This window comes from Syngnathus scovelli, chromosome 21 (assembly GCF_024217435.2).
Source record: "Syngnathus scovelli strain Florida chromosome 21, RoL_Ssco_1.2, whole genome shotgun sequence".
Classification (NCBI taxonomy): Eukaryota; Metazoa; Chordata; class Actinopteri; order Syngnathiformes; family Syngnathidae; genus Syngnathus; species Syngnathus scovelli.
Genome location: NC_090867.1, coordinates 4,628,520 through 4,654,796, shown reverse-complemented (window position 1 = coordinate 4,654,796; position 26,277 = coordinate 4,628,520). Strand labels below are relative to the sequence as shown.

Below are 26,277 nucleotides of genomic sequence, written 5' to 3'. Positions count from 1 at the left end.
CTCCTGCAGTTCACTCTCTCCTCTTGCACGGGGGAAAAAGCGTTTTGACGGATTAGCTCGTCGGCTAGCGGGTGTCACCAAGCGAACAACAACCGGGCACCGTCCGGGCCCCTGCAAAAGGTCGCCGCAACCGGTGAAGAGCAAGTTCTTGGACCATGCCGTTGCACCATCCAGAAGACATTTCCACTTGGGAAAGGCGAACGTAGAAGCTAACAAGCTACCAACTCTTGTTAATTGGCTTTAGGCTCAAATGGCTCGCGCATGTTTTGCCTGTCATAGCGACAGCTGGCAAAGTTGAAAACGGGGAGAGGCAGTGCAAACTTCATGACAATCTCAAGTCACATTTTTTTTCCAAGTGTGAACTTTCGGAGGACTCGACTGGAACGGAACAGAAAATGAAGAAGCAGTTTAATCGCATGAAGCAGCTCGCCAATCAAACAGTTGGCAGGCAAGTATTGCAACTGTGCGTTATTTATTCTTGTTTATTTTCCTTAATATGACTTTATAAGGTGTGCGCATTGTGTTATCTTTCATAACTTTTCCTTCAAACAGTGAAGTCTTGCTATGGGGCTGTGAAAGGAATGTCACATGAATGGAGACGATGTGTTGTTGGTTTTTTTTCTATTTCTTTTTTTTTTGCAGTAGTTCCCAAATTAGTTCAAAGCAAAAAGGGATTCTTGAAAAAAAAAAAATCAATTGCATTACAGCATGTAGAAGCAACAGTAAGATGAGGTTCCAGGTTCGAACCCAGCCTGTTAACCTTGTATGAAGCAATCTAATAATTTGAGATGCAATTACAATGCTCCTTATGTGTACCTTATCATACCTTATCATAAGATAATGACTTTAATATGCTTGAAGATAAGACGTAGCACAATCTACGCATACTTTTCATGATTATTGACATAGTTGTGCGTCTATAAATGACATGCCAATTAAATGTAAAGCGGACTGGAAGTCATTTATAGATGGTGTTTAATTGACTGACTTTATTCATAATGTCTGCAGATATTTGTGATTATAAAAACCTCTTGTACTTTTTATGAACAGCGTGTGTAGCACCTAAACAAGAGCACGCCTATAATGTTCACTCAGTAGCTTTAAGAGCCACTGCGGCTGGTATCCTCATAATATGCTTTCATACGCTAAACCAGTTGTAAATTAAAGCTGAGAGGAACTTGATGCAGAAAGCAGACGCATGAGAGAATGCATTACTTTCACGCACGAGCAAGTCTCCTTCCTCTCCTCCAGGTAATATGCTGTTTTGGAGTACTGCATGTATTCGTGTCTGCGTCTCGGCTGCCCCCCTTGGGTTCCTGCGATTGTGCAAAAGGCAGTATGCTATGTCCAGCATGCGGCCTCTGAGAGGAAATCTCTCCTTCTGCTGCTTTTGCAAACAGGAAACTGCCTCCCAGAGACAAACCGCCACATTCTAGCAAGAGGCGCCGAGTTGGCAAGATTGATGCATGGCCAAGCTACACGTGATTATTTCAGATTGGCATTAAAGTCCGGTGAAAGACAAACATCCGTAATTGTTGACTTGGTTGATCTGGTTTGATTAATCAGCACAATATTGATCTCACATTCTAAACCATTGTATAATCCTTTCTGATGCCTCAGCTAACTAAGCATTATGCAATCTGAACTAATTCAGTCTTCGTCAGAAGGGCGACTTCCTCCTGACTCAATGTCACAATTGAATAAAGGGAAAATGGGTGTTTTCTTGAGTGTCAAGAGACTCTGCCCTAGGGACTGTAAGGTGTGTCAGATGGTTTAGTGACAAGCGAGACGAGACGGCTTTTTGTTCAACCGTAAAAGTTTGCTCTTCATCCAGTTGAAATGGGTGAGACCGAAAAAGTTGAAAAGTTGGCGCTAATTCTAATATTTTCCATTCAAAATATTTGGTTCTTTAATGGTTAACTAAGTCACTGCCAGCTCAGTTAAAATGGACGTCTATAGCCGTCAATGGCAGTGAACGAGTTTTAAAAAATTCTGCATCATGACTTCATTTATTGTTGCGCAACAACAATTAGCGTTAGTCCAGCGCTAGATGGATTGCTCACATGGTCAGTTGCATTAGAGGAAATAACACGGGCCGAGTCGGTCAACGATTCTCTCGGTTCCTTTCATCCAGGTCCAGTATCCATTACTGTCTGCCTCAAGCTGCCAACTGTTGCAAAGAGTAAGACCCTCCCTGCTCGTCAGCTCGCTGATTGTGCGGGGTGTCTGCTAACAGAAGCTCTATTGTGCTTCCGGTGGCAGGCTTCTGTTACTCCACTTCCACTTTGATAGTAAATCACCATGGTTACCGTTCCCAACTGGGGATGGAACACGCGTTTTGGCCAAAGGTTTATTCCCATGCAGCCAAGACAGTCCACGTTAGATTGGTTGAGAATGCAGGGTTACAGGCTCAGCATGTTTGATGACTACATCAATTAGTATTTCACCCAAACCACATAAATGTCTCGTCTGAACGCGTACAGCGGAACAAGTAATCCCACACCGTGGCTTCACAATCCCACTTTATAATGTTTTTTTTCCCCTCCAAATTGAGCAGAAAGTTCTGTTCAGTTCATATACATTATTCCGCAGCTTCATTCTCTGCACGTCATGATTATTATTATTTTTTTCCATGCATTTTCTTTCGATTACTTCAGCGCTCGTAACCCCCCACCATCCCCGAACCTCAGTATTTGTGTTTCTTTCCATGGAACCCCCAAACTATCCTCCCCGTCTGTGTCAGTCTCGCTGTTTCTGCCTGCTCTCTGCCTCCATGTTTGTAATGGAAAGCAGCTGTTCTGCAGCTCTGATGGGGTTACTACAGTTCATCAAGACCACAGCCTCATTCAAAGCTCCTGTTACCTAAATTGCAGACTCAAGAGGGTCTACAGGTTGACTTCAGTCAAACCATCTTGTTTAGCGACAAGGAAAGTGAGTGGCGGATTCAAGATGGCTGACAGTCAAGTAAAATCCATTGATTCTAAAGGACCACGCTTTCTGAGAACAACCCATATTTTATCATTTATGCATTGCTGCAGTCTGCTGAGTCACAGTAGCAATGGTTGAAGGTGTTAGCATTAGTTCTTTCTCACTGCGCCCTCTACCTTTAATTGAATTTAATCTGTCTGACCTCACCAGGCCCAACTATTAGCTGACTAATTATAGGATCGGGTAGGGCACCGCTGTGTTGTTGCTCTCCATGTGTGAGTCATCACATATAAATTGGAGCTGAAACAACTCCCTGTTTGAACCGGTGCCATGTTTTCGCAATTAGTATTTTGTTTAATGTCTATTTTTTGTGGAATTGGTTGTACCAGATAACGTTCCCAAATCATTTTCATTCATTTTCATCCAACATGGCTACTTTTGCTTTCTCGGTATTGATGGATTCCTTTTTTGTTTTTCTTTCTCATTGGCAGAGCGGAGAAAACAGAAGTTCTCAGCGATGACCTTTTACAGGTAAACCATTAATCTGACTTTGGCTGTGACCACTTGTTACCTCATCCAGGGAAAGGCTGCATCTGTTACGTGTTGCTCATGCAACATGTTTTTTTTTCTTTCTAGCATTTGACAAAAATCTGTGACAGCGTCCTGTTCACAAAAAAAAAAGATTTATTAAGCACAAATTTCGTGCTAAATTCTTTTAGTGATGACGTTCACTTGATCTATACTGCAATAAATAACTAAAACTAAAAAACTATCTGCCAACAGAATAAAACTATATAATATAATTTAAATTTTAAAATAAGCAAATTTGACAATTTAATTTCAAGTAAAAACAACTTAACACAGCAAAAATAAATATAGGAAAAATATATGTATTTAGGTTAAATTTAACAAATGATATCTTATGATTTCACTTTTTCCCAATGAACAAAGAACTGTTGACGGACACTCGCCCAAACACTTCCACAATAACAAAGAAGCCCCGAGCCATGCGGTCAGAGGTCAGCGTGCTGTGTAACATCTCCTTGTGCCTGTTAACACCTCTGCTTGAGGAAACAGGTGGAGTTGTCGCCAAATAGTGGCAGCTCACCAAAGGCATTCCAGCCATGAAGCTTCTTTGTGTGCAACTGGGTGTTGCCGTCCATGCAGGTCAAACACAAGTATGTCGCTTTGAGAAAACAAGATTGCAGCAATTGTTATATAAGCGACACATAAGCAAACATCATATTTTTGGATTTATATGTCTTAAAAATCATTTTTCTGTTTTGCTCCTTTGAAATTTAACCAAGCAACCTCTGCTACACTTTTCCATTGCCAGCAAATTAGTCTTGACATTTAACCTCACCCTGAGTGAGTCATTTTTTTTTTTTCACCTTTCTCTTAGAAACCAAAAAACAAATAGAGGTAACAAGACAGGCACTTTCTTTGTTTCTGGGATTCCCTGGCCTGTAGTACGTCATGGGATTGTCCCAAATTGTTTAGAACCGGTGAGACACACCCTGTGGGTACCCTTTGGAAAATTCTGTTTCCTGTTTTGAAAGGAAGCCATTTCCTAGTTATGCATAACCAATATTTCCTTCATAAAGGGAATCCCCTTTTTGTTTTTTTGCGCCAAGTACGAACCGCGCTCAGCCCCGAGTAGCGCTATATAGATCTCGTGCGTCTGGCGAGTTTCTACTCGACCCAGCTGTTTGGGGAATGCCGGGGGCCGCCACGGGTCACGAGTGACGTAAGAGCGGCGGGAGGCCAAAAGGAGACGGGGCGGCTTATGGAGGCGGTGGAATTCTGACTCGGTTCTGTTTTTGGAACACAATTGTCTGGAATTTGCTTGATCCTCCCTTTTTTTTTTTTTTGGTCCCCTCCAGACCCCGGTGTTCTCATGGAACATTGTTTTAAAACTCAGCCCAGCTTTCTTCCTTTACTGGTGCCAGCTTTTTCAGAGATAAAGCAGCCTTTTCCTTATTTCCTCGAGGGAAATGCCGCGCTACATTGTTGACGCTAACCGACCCGCTCGAGCACCTGGCATCACAAGGACCTTCACTTGGCCTCCGACCAAAATAACTGTGACTCCCATCATTGACCGGCTAATCAATGAGAGTATTATATCGCAAACACAGCGGATCTGTGTCGCCGGGCCGCAGACAGGAGAAAGTCTGTGTAACCCCGACGCCCTTTTTTTTTTTGCACGGCCACCGTTGCCATGGGAAACGCTTCCGATGAGCCTTTCAAGATAACATTCCAACGTTGCTCTGTGGAACCGGCCTTATCAATCACGGCTGAACTTTGAACTCCCCTCGAGGCAAATCCACTCAAAGCCATCAAGCAAAATATTTTTTTTGTCCTATCGAACAGATTGAGCGGCGGATGGAGTTGGTGCGTGTGGTGTCCCACAACACACACAAAAAAATGGTCTCATGTCTACAGGGACACATCGGCGCAGATGCCGAGAAAAGACACGTGAGTGGACTTTTGGTTCTGATCCAACACCAACACCAGATAGCAACTTGATCCGTTATGGTGTTTTTTTTTTGTTTTTGTTTTTTTCACTCACTACAGTCCGTACCACGCCTCTATACAGGAAATGGTCAGGTAAATAAAAATAAAAAATGTCCCATCATCTTAGCCTGTTTTAAAAAATATAAACTGTCTTTAGCTCTTTCCATTCACTTTGCATGACTTTTTGGGTGGACGCATACATTTTGCCTGTTTTCAAGGTGCTTGGAAAGAAAACTTCACTTCATCTAGTCACCTCTTGTGTCCCATTAAACTTCCCGCTCTCTTCTCAGAAAGCTCACTTCCTCTTCCTGACTTTGTGAATGCACCTCTCGATGGAAAGTCTCGATGACATTTCCATCGGACTCGACCTCACGCTTTTTGAAATAGGAACACAAACTGTGGTTGATTTTCAAGTGCTTCGGATTGAGACTAATCTAATTTTGGTTTTCTTCCATCCGCTGCAGAAAAAGCTTCCCCTGACAGCGTTGTCCCAAGCTATGGTGGAAGGTGGAAATCAGTTGGGTGAAGACTCTTTAATAGGGTGAGTTGGCTCATCGCTTGACAAATCTTTTCCTCCTCGCTTCCAAAAAAATCACAAGGTTGTCCCAATCTGCACCGACAGGAAGATGATGGAGGTATGCGGGGACGCCGAGAGTCGTCTGGCGTCCGAACTGATGCAGCACGAGCTGCAGATAGAGAAAGACGTGTTGGATCCTCTCAGCCAGCTTGCCGAGGTCAGAAACCAAATAAGAAGCGGGTCATGAATCAGATTTTTCAAATAAAAATGTTCTTGTAGGTGGACATCCCTAATATTCTGAAACAGAGGAAACAGTTGGCCAAGTTAGTGCTGGACTACGATTCCGCCAGAGCGAGGTCTGTCTCGTCGCCATATTTTTTATTTTTTTTTCCCGCTCCGACTCATTCGTTGACATTGCGGCGTCTCCAAACGCAGATGGTTGCAGGCGACCAAATCGATAATCTCAGGAACAAACACTCAAGCACTGACAGCCAAGGCGGACCTTCTCAAGGAGGAGGTGGACGAGGCCATGAACAAAATGGAAGTTTGCAAGGTAAACAAAAGCAATCAGGTGACTTTTAAAAGGAATACCGGCTGTCCTTTTATAGTCTGCGTAGGCCCCCGGCGGAACAGTACAGCAGCGAGTGAACATTCCAAGACCTTTCGGGCCTTCCCCGCCAGTTTGCTGACGCACGCGGATGTCCCAAAATGCCCCGTCAGCTTCCGCCTGCGTGTGTCGTCTATTGAAATTGGTCATTGGTGTGTTTTAGTGTCGCTCTGCTGCAAGAACTAAGTCATACTTTCTGCTCGGGTAGAGTTGTGTTTCCTGACAGGAGGATTTATGACTCACCGAGCATGCGCTCACTTTTTATGTTTTTTTTTTTCCTGAATAGGACCAACTTGCTGCAGACATGTATAGTTTCTTCTCAAAGGAAGGAGACTACGCCTGTTATTTCTTAACGGTGAGTTCCATAAGTCAACCCACGTTGGCTTCCGTGGGAATGTCGTTTGGTTTGTCATCCTTTTCTTCTTTCCTCTTCCCGTAGCTTCTCGAAGCGCAGGCGGAATATCATCGAAAATCTCTCACTTTACTGGAGAGTGTGTTACCAACCATTCAGGCTCAACAAGGTAGAGCAAACATTTTTTTTTTTTACACACAGCTCAATGTGTAGAGTTGAGTTGCGCAACACCTGCCACACAAAACAGCCGCACAATAAATCCTGCTGACTTAGTGCTTCACCTAAACTGTTGACCCCACAAAAACGCTGCCTCGACCAATTCCAGGCCACAGCAGAGTGACAGTCAAATGTTTTTGAATAAAAAAAAAAAAGGATCATGATGGAGTGCTCATGAGGAATTTCTCTATTTGCATTCAGATTCATGGATTGAGAAGCCCGCCTTTGGCACTGCGCTGGATGAACACCTGAAAAGGAGCGGGAGGGAAATCGCCCTGCCTATAGAGGCCTGTGTCATGATGCTATTAGAGACTGGCATGAAGGAAGAGGTACATAAAGCAGCCCCCCCAAAAAAAAAAAAAAAAAAAGTTTGTTTTGCTGCCTGAAGTGAAATAAGTGCCGACGCAGCTCATTAAAACTCACACGGTGCCGTGGACGCGATTAACCGTTCCGCTAACGGAGAGGGAGCTTAAAATAGCTTGTTTACGTATGTGGAAACGTCGCACGCTCAGCTAGCATGATGATTAATGAAAATTGTCTCCTAATTTCGATTTGGTTTTGCTTAATTTTGTCTTCTTTGTGGTCAGGGTCTGTTCAGAATTGCAGCTGGGGCATCCAAGCTAAAAAAGCTCAAGGCAGCGCTGGACTGTTCCACTTCACAACTGGAAGAGTTCTACTCCGACCCCCATGCCGTCGCCGGTACGAGCCAAAGCGGAACTCGTCTTTATCTACGACGGAAATTCTGAAATATTTCTGCAATTTTAGGAGCACTGAAGTCCTACTTAAGAGAACTCCCTGAACCTTTATTGACCCACCAACTTTATGATGAATGGACACAAGCATGCAGGCAAGACAAACATGTGACCTTCACTTTTTATTTTCCTCCAAATGATAAGGAAAAAAAAATATCATCAGTGTGCATCTTTGCTTCTTCTGTTTCAGTTTATCAGATTCGGACAAGAGGCTTCAGGCTCTGTGGCTTGTATGCGATAAGCTACCTAAAAACAACAAAAACAACCTGAGGTAAACCAGCCCTCAATTCCCACAATGCTTCACCAATTGTAAACTTTTATCTGACGTTGTCGTCGGTGTGTAGGTATCTGGTGAAGTTTCTCACTAAACTGGCTCAGGATAGTGAAGTAAACAAAATGACTCCTAGTAACATCGCCATTGTCCTTGGACCTAATCTGCTCTGGGCTAAAACGGAAGGGTGAGTTTGATGATGATGGAAGAAGAAAAAAAAAAAAAAATTCTGTTAACATTGCACCATAAAAATGTTCTTGCTTTCAGGAGTTTGGCAGAAATGGCTGCGGCTACATCTGTGCATGTGGTGTCCATAATAGAACCCATCATCCAGCATGCTGATTGGTTCTTTCCCGAGGGTAGGTTCAGGTCTTCATTACGTCCCAGAGAAGTTTGGAGCTGGTTCTGAACAATTTTAAGGCCTGTACTCCTTCACAGTTAATAGTCTCTCCAATGAATAGAGCAAGATGTTTTGATTTTTTTTCAGATGTGGACTTCAACGTGTCTGGCATGTTCTCCATGCCCGTACCCTCATCCAACCATAACAATCATCTGGATTATGACAGTGGCACAATTGAGAGGAAGAGACCGGGCAGTTTGGTGGGCCCGGAGACAGACTCAAGCCGCAAAGACAAGTAAACAGCTTTTTACTTTCCGTTGTTTGTTTAGCTGGCCTTTAAGCACTTTGCTTTGCTAGCTTTGATTTTGCTTGCTTGTTGGGGGTCCCACAAACTAACCTTTCTGCTTTTTAGTTGCTAACCCCTACTCACACACAGTTGGGTTCATTCTGGGTTTATGATGATTCTTCTTCTGGTGTAATCACTGCTGTGGTGTTCTCTGTTTGTCTCCTCTTCACTTTCTCTCCGCCGTCCTCGCCCCCCCCCCCCCCCCCCCCCAGTAGCACCTCTAACAAGTACTCGGACCACACCCTCCGTAGAGGCAGTACGACCTTAGGTAGAAAGCAGCACACCTCACCCGCCTTCCAGCCACCATTACCCCCTGTGGAGGCTACGGGGCAGGGACAAGGCGCCGGGCAGGTCCCGCAGCCCTCGGCCGAGCCCCAGCCGGGGGCGGCGGGGCCCGACAGCCATCATAGCTTGGCACAGGGTCTCGCCGCGCTCGCTGCTGCTCAGCAGCTTCTGGCACAGAACACGGAGGAGCTAAGGTAAGAGCTGCTTGATTGCTTCTGCTGCTCTCTGGGAGGGTGAGGGACAACGGACTTTTATTACTCCATCAAACTCCTGCATGTGTGGGATTCTGTACTTTAAATTTTGTCTTCTTATGCCTCCATCAAGCAACTCAAAGCCGCGAGACTCCACAACCGCACCGACCCCCCTGCTTCAGCGGAACGGTTCTGGAGCAGGGAGCCAATCCGCCGGCCAGACGGGCACCACGACCAGTCCGCATATGACGCGTCGAGGTGAGAGCACTCACGAAAGCAGTCATGAGTCAGTCCATCAACAAAAAAAATGATTTTCACCTCCTCCCACAATCCTCAGTTTTCAAGAAACAGGCCCCCGCTCCCCCCAAGCCGCCAAACCCTCCGCCAGGCCAGCCGTCCACTTCAGTCAACTCATCCCAGCCCTTAAGCCCCCCTCCAAGACCCCTGTCCAGCCACTCCCCGACCTCCATGTCCCCCAACTCTCAGGTGTACAGCACTCCCCGGCGCCACTCCAGTAACCAGCCGCCCATCCAAGCCCCCAGCCATCCTCCCCCGGAGCCGCCGACGCAAGCCAGTTCCCCCACTCAGCTTGCTGGGGATCCTCTGAGCGCGGACCCCTCGCCACCGGACTCCCCCACCCCTCCGGATACCCCTCCGCCGCCTGTCACCCCCAGCTCAGACGTCACCCCGGCTTCCCCGTCGCCCTACCAGACGGGCTCGCTCCCCCGACCGCGGCCAGTCCCTAAACCCCGAAACCGGCCCAGCATGCCACCGCCTCCGCAGCCCAACCCCATGGCCAGCGACACCAACGGTATCTGCGCCGCCGCTTACAAGATGATGGGTGAGCCGCTTCTCTCGCATCATTTTCCTCCTCCAGCTCGATCGCTAACGGTCACATTTGCATTTCTAACAGGATAAAGAAGCTCGTGTGAGAGGTTTGTAGTTCAGTAGTTCACCGACATGTACTTTGTGTCACTGTGGCCATCCGACACCGTCTTTTCTCGGCGTATCACGTATCGAAAGCTGACACGCTACATCCGTGCGTGCACGACTCATGAAAATGACCCTCTTTTGCAACGCAACATTCACTTCATGTGGAGTCACTACCCATCACACTTTTTCATCTCACCTTCTATTTGCTTGTCGTCACCCCAAAGCCAACAGCGCCACCTACTGGTGGAACTCTCTTAGGTTCACTTGCAGCACTTTACGTCACGTGCATGAATTTTGGATGAGGAGCACACATCTGGGTGGACTGACACGCGTGTCCCATGAATCATGTGTGTTAACTTTTATTCTTTTGGTTTTCAGACCCGGCTATGACCTTCAAAGGGCTGAGTCGGACTCTGGTTCCGGAGTTCAACGCCGACCCGCAGCCGTCACCGGTCTCCTCGCCGCCTCCTTCCAGAGACTGTGAGCTGGACAGCGAGAGCACCGTCCTATAAGAGAGGACACACACTCACACACTGTTCTGCCGATTTTTTTTTTGCGGGGATTTGTGTGCTTGGCTTTTCCAAATATTTTACCAAAACATCCATGGAAAAAAAAAAAAAATCCTCCATCTTAGCGCCAACTAACATTAGAGTTAGTTGGCAAACAAAAGACAATGATATGCTACTTTGGGATTTTTTATGTGTTTATTTTTTTAATGTTGAAAAAAAAATGGCCTTGGAAACATGAAATAACAAAGGGTGGAACCAAAAACTTAGCGGTGACTGCAGGTTTCCAGTCATCTCAAACGTTTTTTTTTTTCTCCCCCTTTTCATTTTTTTTTCTCTTGCTCTCTTGTATTTATTTACCTCCAAAGTTTAAACATACATTCCCTGTGTCTCGGCACACTTGCTGCAGTCACTACATGTAAATAAAGCCTTAATAGGATGAAAGCATTGTAGATTTATTGAGCATTTATTCTATAGCCATTTTAAGGCCTCGTGTCTTCTTTGTTCTCACTTATAAAACAATTCAGTGACGTGCACAGATTTGTCATATTAGTGAGGGCAAAACAACACAAGAGTACATTAAATAAATGCTCAAACAGCTTTTTTTTCTTTTTTTTTTTTTTTTGGTATTACTGCAGTATTTCCGAGAAGCTGTCTTGGTGTTTCAGGGATGTCATAGGAAGGTGTAGCTACTCCCTAAAACCTGTCGCGATTCTTTCGAGACTGTAAGTAGCGGGGTGTCGCCCTCGCCGAGCCTCAAGCAGTCAGTATTTTAATTTTTTTTTTTTTTTGCCTTTCTTCAAGTGTGATGAATGTAAGCGGAAGGATTATTTCTGTAAAAATGCCTCTGTCTGAAGCTGATGTTGCACATGAGCACAGGCCACCAATTTTTTTATTTTATTTTTTTTAAACTCCCCACTGAGCTGAGAACACAATGTTGTGTCACCTCGGTAGTGACGTGCAGGGGAGATATTTTATCGAATGGATAGGATTGTTCTCTTTAGCTCGCTTTCTTGTGTGCAATGCAGAGGTTCAGTTTTTAGGGATTGACACACAAAATGGTACCAATGGAATAAGTCTTGGATGCTGCAGTTGCCCTGAAAATATGTGACCCCCTCCCACCCAACGCCCCTGAGACAATCACATGTCCTTATTTCTTCTCTCGGCTCGTGTGACTCAATGCCTTATATCCCCCCCCCTCCCCTACCCACACTGCACATCAAGACCAAAAAATGCCATTAAACTAGAAGTGCTGATGCTGCGTTTTTAAGCTCCATAGTTTTGTATGTTTCTCGTCCGGTCAGATGAAATGTGGAATAAAATCTGTGATATGAATGCTTGGTTATACACCCTTTCCAAAGAAAATAAAGTATATGAAGAACTCAGGTATGTAAAAGTTCTATCTTTTGTTTATATATATAATAAATAAGACGGAAGAGGCCTTGCTTATGAGTGACATATCGTTTTATCAATCAAAAACAGAAAAAAAAAAGCTTTAACTCAAATGTAGGCGGTCAAGCTATCACACAACTTCTACTAAAAACACAAAACAGACAAAAGGGAGGGGGGGGGGGCAACTTGCTCCATAGAATTACAATATGTTCATTTTTAAAATGGAGGTTGTTTGCTATAACCCGCACCAACATGCAACCGATTTAGACCACAAACACGGTTACGATACTTAGCAGCAGCTCTGGTTGAGTTTTAAAAGAGCTAACAAGCCACTTTGCAATGCTTAAAAAAAAAAAAAATACAGTTTAGTGACTCTTCATCAACAAATCAAAACCAGAGCTCAGAGGCCCACCCGGGCGGTCACGATGGAAAACAATGAGCAGTGCATAGCCAAAACATGGGAATTTACAATTTCAATAATACAACACAGAGTACACCGCAGCTACTGGTACACTGTGGATGAGTCATGAGGTCGCCATGGTAACCAGAATAGCACTTACAATGGATCATTTACAGGTCCTTTGTTTGTTTAACACAAGCAGAACCTTTCTATTTGGAAAATTCAGGAGCTATATTATTTCTGCAATAATTGTTTTTTTTTTCCTTGACACCCTAACGTGGAACCTAAACTTTCCTATTTTCAAACTGTCATGAATTACCTGCTAATTTCTTACATCACAAAATATATTTTTTATATTCTTACAATAAATATCTGTCGCTATCTAGGCTATCATCTGTAGTAGTATAAATTACATAGGCTGATTTTTAGGACAGTTGTACTGAGCACCTGCAATAACAGCTCTCTTCCACAAGAGGGCACCCCTTGATCTCCCACATGGATGTTGGACATTCTTTCTGCAGGAGAAGTGACTCTTGGTTTGTTTGTGGCGTCACTAGTTCCATGTGTGATTTTTGGCACTTCGGTTGTGGGAATCAGACTGCGTTGTATCTACCAAGCCAGAGGGGATGATAATCTGGGGCTTTTTGGGTTCTCCGGAGTCTGGGTCTCATTGAGCGCTCTCTGGAATGACAAATCCATAATTTCCTGTATTTTGATATCCCAATGAAAAATGAAGAGTGTCCCAGTTGACTCACTCACCTCAAATTTTGAAATGAAGTCTGCAAAAATGGCAAAAAATGTATCTGTGCTGGTGCGCTTGCCATCTTCTCCAAAGAAAGAAGCCACTTTGGAGAACTCCTCCATAGCTCTGCTCTGTAGTGACTCCAGAGACTGGATTGCGGGGTGACTGTTCTCCAGAAAGCTCTGCCAGACATCACACAGTATTATTATTTTAATCTAGACTGAAATATTTTTTTGTATTTTAGATAACGTACACTCATGACAGAAGCAAAGTGGTCCTCAGCGGTGAGAGGGATTTTCAAACAAGCCGCTCTGATGTCTTGGATGATGGCGTGAAGGTCGCTCAGCTCTGTGGTCACCACCCTCTGGTTCACTGGAGAAGCAAGAGACGCTTAAAAAGCGACTTAAGAGGCAAAAAAATTAAATAAATAATATACCGTACCCTTGGCTGCCAGAGGCACCGTGGTGAGGTCTCTGGAAAAGTTAAGAAGCTCTGGGAAATGCTGGCACAGAGACTTGGCCAGAATGTGGAGGAAAGTCGATTTCCCATCTACCGTTTTGGTCGTGCTGAGCTAGCAGACGCAATGAAACCATTATACACGATCGATCGGTAATAAGAGACGAAAGATGGTACCTCGGTGAGGAAGTTGATCTTGAAACTGGTTGTCCTGTGACTCTTGGGTTGACCGTTGTTGAGGTAGTTCCCCATTGCAAGTACAAACTGTGGGCGGAGCTTAGCAGTGTCAAAGGATGGAAAAACTGAAGAAGAAGCGACGAGTGTGTTGAGTGCTGTCACCTCGAGTATTTTGGCCAATTTTTTGCTGGTTTTCAGTTCCACTGAAGCCTTGTAGATGTAATCATAGGCCACCTTCATTTCTTCCATCCTCTCCTGCAGGGTGGTCTTGAAGTGGAGACTCCTCAGACGGGTTTTATACTCAGGCACCATCAGCATCTGGAATAAAGGCCAATTTATCGTATTTCAAATTTTGGTTCTTGTCAGCATTGTGTAGTGGTTACCTGGAAAATAAATTGGTCGGGCTCGCTCAGTTTCGCTGGGTCCTGGTCAAACTGTTCGTACTTTTTGACTTCGTCCTCGTCGGGGGCGTAGAGGAGCAGCTGTTTGATGTGGGCGGGCTCCAGCCTGTCGGTGGTCATGTCCATCAGGACCTGGCGGAGCTCGTCGGGGGAGAGCTTCAGATGGGCGATGAGGATGGCTATGAGAAAGGAAGGAGGTTGACAGGAAAATTGAGGGTTGGAAGAATGCTGGCTTGCTATGGCGGAAGCCTCGGGGATGTTCTTCAAGCCTTGAGGCGAATGGTAGCAAGATTTCCTCCATCGCCATGGCAACAGTCCTAATGATTACTCACATTATGGAGTGATAAAAATACTAAAATAGTCAGCCAAAGCACAGCTAGCGCTAATGCTAATAAAAAAAGCACTTTAACAAACCATCTTCTGTTTAAAAAAAACAATGAGCACAGAAGAAGGCAACTGTCGCCATGGCAACACAGGGCTTCCGTTGGAAACCGTTTTGCAAGATGACCTATTATGAAATCCAGATTTATTTATTTTAAAAAATTACTTCATTTTTATATTTTTTTTAATTAAAATTAAAATTTATTTGAATGAAAATTTGTTTTTAAAAAAAGTTTTTTTAATTATTTTTTTTTGTTTGTACTCACATGCATTGTAGGCTTTCTTGTGAGACAGAATCTCCACAACATCTTTCTTTTTAAAGTTCTCAGGCAGGAAGGTCGGCTCTGATGGAGACACTGGTAATTAAACAACGGTGTGAGGATGTGCTCTCCAGGCACCGGGGATCAATAAAACACACACACACACTCGCAGACACACACATTCCAGGATGATAAGCTCATAACACAGTTCTGTCTTGTGACTTTCTTGAGGTCAAAGGTCACTGACTGATGACTACAATTTGTCTTTTTCCGCACCAGAACTGTGTTATCACTAAAATTGGTGCCTTATGGAGAATGGAGCAAGCCTCATCTATGTGATTGATGGGACTGTAAAAATACAAGCAAAACAAGGTCAATAAACACAGATAGTGATGTCCAACTAGAAAAAAAATAAAATAGGGGCACAATTTGGATCGCTAGTGGAGTGAAATGTCGATGACAATACACAAAGATGAGAAGACATCCAACTTACTGGATCTGCGTTGAGTTCCAAAGTGTTGATCAAGGTCCAAATACTTCACCATGTCTGTCAGCTTGTCATAGTCGGAATCTTCTCCGAGCTGAACAGAGACAACGATACGTTGTATTCTCCACGCGGGGAATAGTTTTCTCGTTATTTGACGGCATGAATGACAGAGCCCACCTGACCCCAGATGGTGCCTTCCGAGTTCTCCACCTGCTCCCAGCGCAGCCTCTTCACGCTCATGTGGTTGGTGTCCGAGGCTTGACCTGGTTTAGGCAGAGGGGGTGGCTCGCAGGGCGGGGGCAAAGGTGGTGGAGGAGGTGGAGCAGCCTGAAATAAGAATATATGTAGGAAACTTGATCCACTGGTGTTGTTTTGAAGGCTTATTTAGTGGTGTGGTTACCTGCTGAGAGTCCGGTTCTTGTTTGAGGGTGTGGCTGGAGAGGGTGGCGTGAGAGTTTGGAGATTTGTGAAATGAGGCAGGGTCTTGTTTGTGACCCTGCGTTGGGTTATGATCTTCGAGGGATGGAGGCATCGGCCCCTGGTAGCTGTGTTGGTGGTGGAGCTGATGGTGCCTGTGCAGGACTAGCTGGCTAGGCCGCAATGTCTGAGGGGACGGCTGGGGGGACGGCTGGCAAATGGGTTGGGGTTGGCTGAGCTGGCGGGGGAGGTAGCCGGGGCGGGATGATCGCAGGATTGTGGTGGTGGTGAAGGTGGTGCGGCCGTGGGATAGTGTTTGGAAACGCCGTCCGGTGGCGTCCTCCCTGGCAGGCGGAACCTTGTGGAGGGGAGATCGGTTGGACAGGAGGGTCCTCAAAGGGGGCGGAGGAGGGGGGATGATGGGATGATGAGGATGGAAAGGCATCCGACTGCGCGGGACGTGTTCCGGTGAGAAACGGGCGGGTGGGACGGGATCTGTGAACTGGACCGGAGGCGGGAACAAGACCTGGAAGGGTGGAGGAGGCGGGGGGCTCTGCTCAGGGGGAGGGGGGATGTGCTCGGAGCCAGAAGAGTAGCAGGGGGAAGAAACCTCATCGCTGCTACTGTGCTCCTCACTGCTGCCACTACTGAGCTGCCGATGCATGAAGCCCATGTCCTGATCTTCTGGGAAGCTCATCTGAGGAAGGAAACCACAATTAGAAAAAAATTAATTAACATGACCAAACTTTTGACATTTTTCTTTTGTGTTTCTTTCCAGGCTTGCACCGCAATTACTCTTCTATCAGTCTTCTATTCAGCAGGTAAAACACATGCACTAAATAAATACAACATATTTACACCATTCTTGATTTTGACTATACCGTGCAGGGGAAGCAAATATTTTTGTGTGTGAAATGGAATGCAATGTCAATGAGTTTCCAGTCCTTATAAGGCAGATCTACTTTAATTAAACTCTACCAATACTTGAATCATATTTTACTTACAGGTACACTTCTTCTTCTGAAACAAGCACCTTGATATATCTGTTCACGTGACACAAGTGTAGTTTAAATAAAAATAGTCATGCATAGTTTAAGTAAAAAATAATCATCATCATTTCCCACCTCCTCATAATCGTTCTCGCCCGGCACGTAGTCGTTCACCAAAGTGACCTGGTGGCCAAGTTGCTCGCTGAGGGAATCGAGGAACTTGTCGGTGTCGCGGCTTCGGGGCGGGCGGGAAAAGGTGAAGAGCTTTTTGCGGCGGCCCAACGTGCCGGGGCTGTGTTGGGGTGAAGTCGGGGGGCTCTCTAAGCTGACGTAGGGGTTGGATTCCACGCTGCTTTGATGCTGCATCCCGTAGACGCTGGTTGGGAGGGGCTCCTTCCAGGTGAGGGACAAGCCCGATTTACGGTTACCTGGAAGGTAACAATAACTAGTTATGAAATCAAAGACTACTGTTCAAATGTTTAAAAAGGATCAATGGTGATAAAAATCAGTATTTCTTAAAAGTGAAGACAATTTGCAATTTTAATATTGACGCAAAGTCAATCCACAATTTGTCTTCACGGGCCAAATTTGGCCTTCGGACCATAGTTTGCCACCCCTGCAACAACTCCAAAAACAAATGACTAAAACATTGGGCCACGATGGTCACATAAGTGTTTTGATTATGTAACCGTGACATCATTGCCATCCCGGCCCGACTGAATTAGAAGCAAACGCCGTCTAGATGGCAAGTGAAGCACTTTTGGAGCGTGTGGGTGTTTGGAGTACCTGCGAGAGGGGGGAGAGTGAGGGGGGAGAGAGAGCGGCCGTAAGCCTCGGTCTGTCCCGGCCCCTCGGACTCCGCCGGGGTGCCCCTGTGCAATGGGGACACGCTCTTCCCTGCGTACACATTTTCCAGCTCTGTGTACACGCCTGACATCTATGAATGGAAGCATGATTAGCACACAAAAAGGGGGCGGAGACTCCACTTTGAAGGTCAGAGCAGACTTTCAAATATGAGAGTAGCAAGCTTGGCTAATGCCAATGCGGGCAGGCATGATACCTACGTGACTGAGGTCAGGAGACTCAGGGAAGGAGGTTCCATCTCCTGACTGCCTCTCCTCTTGACTGCCACATTCATCCACATGAATTCCTGAAGCACAATAAAGCATGAGGAGTGACATCCTCTAGCATCCTTCCCCAGCTGAGACAGGGGGAGAGGATGAAGCATAGCGTGGAAGAGCGAAAAGCCATGCAAGGCCGTTTTTTTTTTTTTTTTTTAATAGCAACTGGCAAGGCTAAGTGGTGTGACAAAAAAGGAAAATTCCAAGGTCAGAAAATGTCGACAACATTTTAAGTGTGAAGCTTTTACCCATTCCCAGGTGCGTTCCGATAATACAGTCATCCGAACTTCTTTCTCGCACTCCGCCACGATACGACGTCCCAGATATTCGCATGGAGCTGCTCCTCCGATGGTGTTCCGAACTGGCATCAGGATCTAAAACAGCTGCAAAACAAAATATAACCTTAATGTAAAAAATAATCCATTCAAATAAATTCAAACGCTTCAACTCACCACTGCTTTTAAAACCCAGAAAACGCGACAGCTTGCTTTGACAACGTTCCTGCTCATCATAAGTCAGCAATTGATAAATAAATTGCCAAATCAGCTGCTTCGCCGGCGTGTCCAATACTGGAAACACATCGACGATAAGCGTATCCAAATTCCTGCCCCAAAAGAATAATACAGTTACCAAGGCAACAGCGACTTTTCTTTGCTTAAGAATTGAAACTGACCTGTGCTGGAAAAAAGTCTCCAGGGCCTTACAGACAGTGTAGCGCTCCTGAATTGTCAGCAAGTGCTCCAACTGCTGACTAAATGTCCTCCCATGGACTTTAATGCTGGGTGGAAGGATCTCCGCCACCCATTGGAGGGAGCTCAGGATAGGAGATCTGAGCGACAGTTTTTTTTTTTTTTACACACTCGTACGTCACGTGATCAAAAATCTGTAACTCACCTCGAGCGCGGCAAAGTGTTGGAAGACAGAGTCGGAGTTTCCTCCGGGTCTGTCGGGTCTGAGGAGTACTCAGACGGACCGTCTTCTATAACCAGGGTGGGCATGGCACCGCTGCCCTGCAGCATTGATACCACCTTTTCATGGGAACAGTTCCTACGCAGGGAATAAATGGAAGGCGGCCTAAACAAATGTTCTTTGAGTCATAGCAGAGACAAACGATGACTCATACTAATTATTTTGTACACTAAGTTCATCCAAATATTGAACCTCGTGTCATTAAATAGGTGTTCCTAATATTACTATTCTTTATTCTCACTCCCACCCGTGTCATAGGTCAAGAAGTTGTAAAGTACGCAGAAGAACTACGACGCCTCCCACAAGGAAAGTTATGCTTATATAAACAGTTGCAGCAGGAGCAGCAAAAAAAAAAAAAAAAAAAAAAGATAGATGTGCTCATCTTGCTGCATTGTGAAGTTTTGATTTATAGCTGACACTGGCAGCATATTCAGTCTCAATGCAGCTACGGTGATATAATGAGTTCGAGACGATGACAGTAACCCAAAAAAAAAAAAGCTCTGTGATGGATTATCTAACACAGCAGCAGTGGGCAATACAAAAAATTTAGAGTAAGGGAAACTTGCATTAGAATACAGCTGCTGTTATTAATATTAAGAATAGAAAACATGAGCTGACCTCATGTCCAGTCCGTTGAGAAAGAGGATGCGGTCACCCGGTTTTAGTCCACATTCTTCAGCAGGACTATCTGATAGAGTGATAAAGACAAAAAAAAATTAGACTTGTAATCCATTAACGGTATAAATATTTTGACTTTCTAAGCTGTCAACAAGATTTACTGTGACTCATTAGAATTCGTCAGTCTGTCTAACACGCGACAAACAATCTGATGTCCATGTGACATTTTGTTACGTAACAACGTTGTCACGGGAAACTAAATATGAGTGTCCATCGGGTGTCATAGTGTGAAAGATGAGATTCTGGTTCTCGGCGGAAGATCTGCAATCACGATGAGAGTCACGCCTGCCACCTCCACCATCTCCATACCGACGTCCATAAGGCCCACTGAGTCAACGTGTTCACCAGCACATGATGGTGGGAGATAGTGGTGGGTGGGAGCTGTGCTGTCATCATGAAACACGCGCAGGAACAAACGCAGGCAAATAAACCTACGCTCACATGTCCAGACAGAGGAATTTTTGTTTGTTCACTGGCACAGCTAGGATTTTTTTCCTTGAGGGAGAATCAGTGCCCCTACAGCCCCCCCTCCAGTGCTTTTTTATCTTAATTATCTCAATTCCATGGTGAATACAAAACCACTTCTCAAGTTTGAGTTCAGCAAAAATGTTGTCATGGTGCTTTTATCTTTTCTTATTTCAACTCTGAGTCAAATCAGCTTCCTGCTGCATTCATTATTAACAAAAGATGGCCTTCAAGCCTAGGAACTGACAACCGCCACACACACACATACACTCACACACACTGGGCTGAAAAGTGGATTCAAAGATAGAATCACACCTGCAATGACTGAATCGATGCAGACTGGAGCGTGACCTCGCAGCGTGAAGCCAAAAGTCTTTTTGCCTCTGTAGACACGAATGAGCCTGTAGAAAAAAGTGCATTGTGAAATTAAGAATATGGGATAAGTGCAGTTTTGCATTTATTTTTAACATCTATTGTTGTTTACTCCAGGGGAGAACAACACAAGGGAATAAATATATACATGTAGGATATACGGTCTTGCAGGAACAGAGAGGTTGCCATGGTGATGAATCAAGGCAAGCTTCTTTGAGAAGTAAACAGGGGCGAGAGAGAGGCTAAAAAAAAAATGTTCTTTATAGGTTGGCAGCGCTTACATAAGTACATGTAGATGGGTGGGTGGGGGGGGGTCCACGATGTAAAAGTGCACCAAAAGATTGCTAGAAGCCATTTTGATTCCCCAAGTAATCTTATAGAAAGCAACTCGTCACACTCATATCATGACCCCCCCCCTCCCCTTCCTCCCTCGACTATTACGTAACATAACTCTAGGGGACTCAATGGCTTTTTGAAACCCTTTAAAAGTACATCTGGCATTGCTCAATGCCAAGATTCCATTGCACACAAACATTTAGTCATTTTTATCCCAACTATATTTAGGATAATGGCTAAAAAAAAAAAAACATGCCACAGTCACACGTCATGTCATTGATAGGCTACAGCAATATTAATTCATCCTGAGGGGGCGCTATTCAAGTGATAAAAATTGAAACAAGTGAAAGAAGAAGTACACCAATACTAAACATCCATCTTCATTTTATTTCCGTTGTGTGAGCTTGAGCTTACCTTTGATTAGGTCCAATAGGGGGGTGTGTCTGTACCCCGGAGACCGACTTCCTGTGGCTTCTCTCTCGTTCCCCCTCGCCCCTCCCACCGGGCTCCCCTCCATCCCGGGGCACCGAACTGGCCCGTTTGGTTCCGCGGTGACGGTCCGAGTGATCCTCACTCCGGCTGCGACGGATTCTTCCTTGCGGTTCGCTGATGCTCTTGCTGCGGCACAGCCTGTTGATTACGTTCTGAGAGACGGAATCGTCGAAGCGCTGCCGGTGCTTCTTGGGAATGAAGATTCTGGCCAACATGGCAACATGTGAAGAAAACACGAAGGCGAGCAGAGTTGAAGATCTCGATCTAACTTTATCCACTTAGGGAAACACGTCCACCACGTTGCCCCTCGATGTTTACATCCGATATAATCTTTCTAGGCCTCCAATTTAAAGGGAAGAGCTTTTAACACACGCTGGCAATCTTTCCTTGTTTGAAAGCTCTCAGAGGAAGCAAAAATTGATGTGAGTTGAAGGAGAAGTCAAAGAGATTGACTCTGGCTAGTGTGACTGCAGCAGCCTGAATAGAGCAAGAGAAAAATGTGTGGGAGTGTATGAGCATGGGATTCCTCTGCCTCTTTTTCACTCTCTCTCTCCATCTACAGCATCTCCCACACTTCCGCCCATTCGTCACCGTAGCGTAAATCCAAAGCAGCAAGCTGTCATCATCTTGTTGACCCGAAGACCTCGCCACTTTTACTAATTGAACAAAATTGCCCACCTGTTTTTTTTTTTGCCGTGCTGTAAAAGACCATTTAAATTGTGCTCTGTTCATTTTACGCAAATTACAGCGACAATAGGCAATTAAGATTGTACCCGTTGTCCATCCGTCCATTTATTGCCATTTCAATTTTTTTTTTCCAAAACACTGCTAATGTGTGTGTTGACGCTGAGACCAGCAGCTACAAAAACAGAACCATGGGATTTAAATAAATGTTCTGCAGCAGCCATGTAGGTGTCGACACCCACGCAGCCCCTTGCTGTTTTGTATCTGTCGCTTGTGTCATCTATTTGTCCATGAAGATATGTCTCAAGTGTGTACTTAGATTTTTTTTCTAATCCAAGCTGTTTTTCCCACATGTAAAGTGACTGACATGTTAAAACAGCCATCTCATCAAAAAAAAAAAAAAAAAGTTTCCAGCTTCTAGTCAAACTAAATGAGTGTCCCGATTTGACCTCGATTATAAGGCGGAAACAATTTATAATTGTCTGATAGAAGCTTGGAGGGGAGGAAGCAAGTAGGGAAGCAGGGGTGTATTTCTCCAAAGGGAACAATGACGAGGAGAAAACTACAAAGAGCAGACCTCGTTTCTTTTTAAGTGGAGGCCCACAGATGTGACTCAGAGGAAGGCAAATGAAGCTAAACTGCAAATGTGATACTTCTCTGGTGCAAACAAAAAAGGCAGAAGAAAAAAAAACATTATAATAAGTGTTTCTTGGATGACAAAATTAAAGAAATAATTTTAGGATAAAAAAATCTGCAAAACTCGCACTTAGGGAAATGAAAACACACAATATTATTATTATTATTATTATTATTATTATTATTATTATTATTATTATTATTATTGTTTTGTCTCCGTGTTGATAAAAATAGCTATTATATCAGCTCTACATCATTAAAAACAACTACATTTTAAATTTTGATTGTATTTGTTTGTTTTTCGTCACGCTTTGCACTGGCGCTATCCATGGTGCTGAAGTTCCAGCAAACGGTAATTGCGCCTTTTCTTCCTTGTTTTGGCCAATCTATATTTAGCCTTTGTCTACATCGGTATATCTAATTTCAAGATTACATTTTATTGGAGTCTTAAACCACCCAAATGAGTTAAGATTAAAAAAAGAATAGAAGCCACAGACAATAACTGTAATAATGATGAATGGTAATTATACAGCATTCATAGCTGAAAATCAATAAAAACTCAGATGTAATACAGTTCATCCAAAACATAAATATAGGGACTAGAAAGATTAAAAAAAAAAAAACCTGTGTACTCACCCAAGGCAATTCATCGTTTCAACGCTCACCCATGGTTCCAAACATATACCAAAAAGCAAGCAGAACCGTCGACTAGTCAACACAGTATCGGGCACACCTCAGACTGGAATCAATGCGATAAAAGATATTGGGTAGGATCATGCAGGAGTCCTCCACCACCGAGTGTCAGGTGGGGATGGACCGCAGAGAGGAGGCGGGGGGCTTGGAGCGAGAGGAAAATACAACAGAGGAGAAGACAAATATCCCCTTGGTGAGAGAGTTGTGGAAAGGCAAATTTATCTTAGTGCCCTTCATTAGCACAAATAAAGCATTATAAGTGGCTGTGCCGCTGAATTATTCATGAGTGAGCAAAGGTAGTCAGACTTCAAATGTCACCATTGTGACGCAATTGGAAAGAAAAAAAATACCATGTTGGAAAGCCTTCTTACAGTGCACTGTAGTAGTTGTGGGTAACCGGCCAGAGTAGTACGAGAATAATTGGCCGCTTTTATTGGCTCAGAAGTGCAAGCTGTGGGGGGAAAAAAATAAGACTGCAGTCTCTCTTGGCCAGCAGACAAAACAGGTAATTCTGGCTGCCTGGAATGGATTTTTTTGGAGTGATTCCAGTTTTATGAATATCCTAAAACACCAGATGGTACTGACAATCAACGATATTTGAAAAAAAAGAAATAAGATGGACTGATTAGCTGATTGGTTGGACGGCCAGTCAATCATATCCATTATGAGCAAATCAGATTGCAAGTATCATAGGAATGAAACAAAGAGGGGGTCACTCTGGATTTAACAGATGGAACCTACCTAAATCCAAAGTGTGGCTAATCCAATCCTAAACAACAGCAAGTGCCTCAAGTGATTTGTTTTCTGTCTGGACATGGTTAGACATAAGTGGAAACTTCTCACCTGATACTGGAGATCAGCTGACGTTGATCATCAGTGATGAGGATTTCGGGCAAGACTGAGGCCAACCAGTCGACATTCTTCTCCGCTGCGTATTGCTTCAACACGCTGAAAAGTTTCTCCTTCACATTTGGGTCGTCGCTTAAAAGCCGCTCAACCTGCCGGTGATGAAATCACCATCCAATTGAGTGCCATTCTAGTGCGAGTGGAAATATTCCAACATGTCTGCTTACCTTCCTGTTGAACTCCAGAGCCTTGTGTTTACGGTCCGCTTTTGGGTTTTCCCCTCCTGTCTGACTTTCCTCAACGCCGATGCTGGCTTTTTGTTTCGCACCGAGACCTAGCACACCCAAGCGTAACGTCCTCCCCTGGGTGGACTTGATGAGCGCTGCAGCCATCTCGTGCTGCCTGACGGGGATGCCGTTGACCTCCATGACGCAATCGCCTGCCCTCAAACCCACACGGCCGGCTGGGGAGAAGGGGGAGCAGTCCTCCACCAGCAGGGGGCGATCTCCTACTATGGTGAAACCGTAACGACCGTCAGCGCCTGGTGTGATGTCCATCTGTAAATAAAAAAATACCGTAAAAAACAAAACGATAGATGAAATAATTATGATAATGATGTCAAACCTGCTGTATGCGAGACACGACTCCAATGCTGGGAGGGATGTTCCTCTGAGTTTGAGCAATGGCAACGACAGCTTGCGGCCCCAGCGTCGACACATCGTGGCCTTCAATTTCCAACACTTGGTCTCCGGCTTGAAGGCCGGCCAACTGGGCACTGCTTCCTTCCTCTACAGATAAGATGTAGCTTGGTCCATTACCGCCAATCTGGAATCCAAATTCCTCAGGCCAGCCCTGGTTGGATGTCGGCATGCTGAGGACTGAAGGTGGGCGGTGTTGTTAGCTAATATCAATTGAAAGGGAAAACCGCTTAAAAGCTCCTCAAACTGTAACGTTCAAATGAACTGACACGACTGCAATCTCTACTCCCTCCTACTATCACCTCTAATTATACTGCAGAGTGGATTTCTCCACCTTGGACCACCAGAGGTCCCTGACCTGGTTCACAGACTGCATGAGAGCCAATTAAATCGAGTCTTTGTAGAGATAGAGACCTTCATAACCCCTGCAGACAAATTCCCACTATCAACGTTCCCATCAGCACACAACAGAGACGTACATGAAGTCATTAAATCAGAACATAAATGCACAAAATTGGGATTCACAATAGAACACAGCAAAAACACTCACAGAAATCTTTGGATTGACTCCGTTTGGGCTGACGCAATGAAGATCTGCCTTTTTTGTTTTGCAAAAATTTCTTCATCTTCACAGTCTAATTGTAGATCCAGTTTGTCTTCCCAAATAATCAACCTGATCACCCCTTGACCCAAAGCCCCATAAATAGAATGACAACGTCCATGAAAAGCGAGTCCAGCTTCTCGGTGTGTTTGTGAAGGAGTTAGTCCTCCGTCTCATTCTGGGCCCAAGATGCTCGCCGTGTTAATCAGAAAACTGGGACGCTTGCACCCGCGCACTTCACTTAATAATTCACTCTCCAAAAAGGCCCTCATTTTTCTATAAATACACCCATGTGTCTTTTTCCGCCTCCTCTTCTTTTGGCTAGGTGGCTCTCCGAGGGACCGCTCCTGGCCCAGAATTACGCAAGGAAGCCTGATGATGAGCACTAATCGGAACGTCAGCTCACTTGAATGCTCTGCAGTCTGTCCATTAAGAAGCAGCAGGGGCCATTTAAGACTTAAAACTGCAGGATTAGATGGATTATGTGTTGAATCTGTTGCCCTACCTCCACCTCCTTCTAGTTGAAACACATGCATTATGAATAATGATTCAATTTCTTTAATATTGATAAAAAAGTCAGCAATGAGCACATCTGAAATCAACAATTTCAGTATGTCAGTTAGTCGGTTTTACAAGCAAAAGAGAAAATGCAAAGGAATGTTTAGAAACATGCAGCTCATACCTTTTTCGTCAGCGTCAAAAGCTCCTGGACATTACTTTTTTTCTTTTTACCCCCCATTTGAAACATGAGCTGTAATATGAGAGCCCGAACTAGTCCGCAACCAGATCCAGCGGGTGTCTTGTGATGAATTGTTGATTTTTTTTG

At 44.6% G+C, this 26,277-nt stretch overlaps 2 protein-coding genes across 15 annotated transcripts; one reads left to right on the top strand and one right to left on the bottom strand.

Moving 5' to 3' along the window:
- The first annotated feature begins 10 nt into the window (after positions 1–10).
- Positions 11–12,143, top strand: arhgap17a (Rho GTPase activating protein 17a). 8 transcript variants are annotated; one of them, XM_049758233.2, is made up of 22 exons: positions 11–448; positions 3,420–3,459; positions 5,299–5,403; positions 5,503–5,535; positions 5,907–5,983; positions 6,065–6,176; positions 6,239–6,315; positions 6,395–6,512; positions 6,853–6,921; positions 7,006–7,087; positions 7,336–7,463; positions 7,722–7,833; positions 7,900–7,981; positions 8,077–8,157; positions 8,231–8,344; positions 8,425–8,516; positions 8,645–8,792; positions 9,056–9,322; positions 9,453–9,577; positions 9,657–10,160; positions 10,233–10,254; positions 10,631–12,143. In XM_049758233.2, exons 1-21 carry the CDS (start codon positions 396–398, stop codon positions 10,235–10,237), a joined length of 2,424 nt encoding a protein of 807 aa, XP_049614190.1. In that variant the 5' UTR covers positions 11–395; the 3' UTR covers positions 10,238–10,254; positions 10,631–12,143. The 8 variants fall into 8 exon arrangements, with proteins under 8 accessions (XP_049614190.1, XP_049614187.1, XP_049614186.1 ...); XM_049758232.2 differs by lacking the exon at positions 10,233–10,254 and having other exon boundaries at positions 12–448; positions 9,095–9,322; XM_049758228.2 differs by lacking the exon at positions 10,233–10,254 and having other exon boundaries at positions 12–448; positions 9,059–9,322.
- grid2ipb (glutamate receptor, ionotropic, delta 2 (Grid2) interacting protein, b) lies at positions 11,529–26,227 on the bottom strand. 7 transcript variants are annotated; one of them, XM_049758223.2, is made up of 26 exons: positions 26,134–26,227; positions 24,777–25,030; positions 24,380–24,709; positions 24,150–24,304; positions 21,216–21,497; positions 20,409–20,494; positions 19,569–19,638; positions 18,876–19,028; positions 18,655–18,810; positions 18,434–18,585; positions 18,230–18,364; positions 17,925–18,010; positions 17,647–17,797; positions 16,996–17,288; positions 16,876–16,914; positions 15,855–16,568; positions 15,632–15,781; positions 15,461–15,548; positions 14,974–15,063; positions 14,309–14,505; positions 14,088–14,243; positions 13,926–14,012; positions 13,734–13,863; positions 13,546–13,664; positions 13,310–13,474; positions 11,529–13,231 (listed from the first exon to the last, which is right to left on the bottom strand). In XM_049758223.2, exons 2-26 carry the CDS (start codon positions 25,020–25,022, stop codon positions 13,160–13,162), a joined length of 4,302 nt encoding a protein of 1,433 aa, XP_049614180.1. In that variant the 5' UTR covers positions 25,023–25,030; positions 26,134–26,227; the 3' UTR covers positions 11,529–13,159. The 7 variants fall into 7 exon arrangements, with proteins under 7 accessions (XP_049614180.1, XP_049614176.1, XP_049614178.1 ...); XM_049758219.2 differs by lacking the exon at positions 26,134–26,227 and adding an exon at positions 25,401–25,867; XM_049758221.2 differs by lacking the exon at positions 26,134–26,227 and adding an exon at positions 25,401–25,867 and having other exon boundaries at positions 14,974–15,051.
- Positions 26,228–26,277: the final 50 nt, after the last annotated feature.

Coding starts and splice junctions, on each gene's coding strand:
- arhgap17a (XM_049758227.2), top strand. CDS start 396: ATGAAGAAGCAGTTTAATCGCATGAAGCAGCTCGCCAATCAAACAGTT. Junction 6,922..7,005: donor ACGCCTGTTATTTCTTAACG/GTGAGTTCCATA, acceptor CTCTTCCCGTAG/CTTCTCGAAGCGCAGGCGGA. Junction 9,578..9,656: donor TCCGCATATGACGCGTCGAG/GTGAGAGCACTC, acceptor CACAATCCTCAG/TTTTCAAGAAACAGGCCCCC.
- grid2ipb (XM_049758219.2), bottom strand. CDS start 25,476: ATGAAGAAATTTTTGCAAAACAAAAAAGGCAGATCTTCATTGCGTCAG. Junction 25,031..25,400: donor GAGTCAATCCAAAGATTTCT/GTGAGTGTTTTT, acceptor GCCCACCTTCAG/TCCTCAGCATGCCGACATCC. Junction 17,798..17,924: donor AGTCTCCTGACCTCAGTCAC/GTAGGTATCATG, acceptor TTCCATTCATAG/ATGTCAGGCGTGTACACAGA.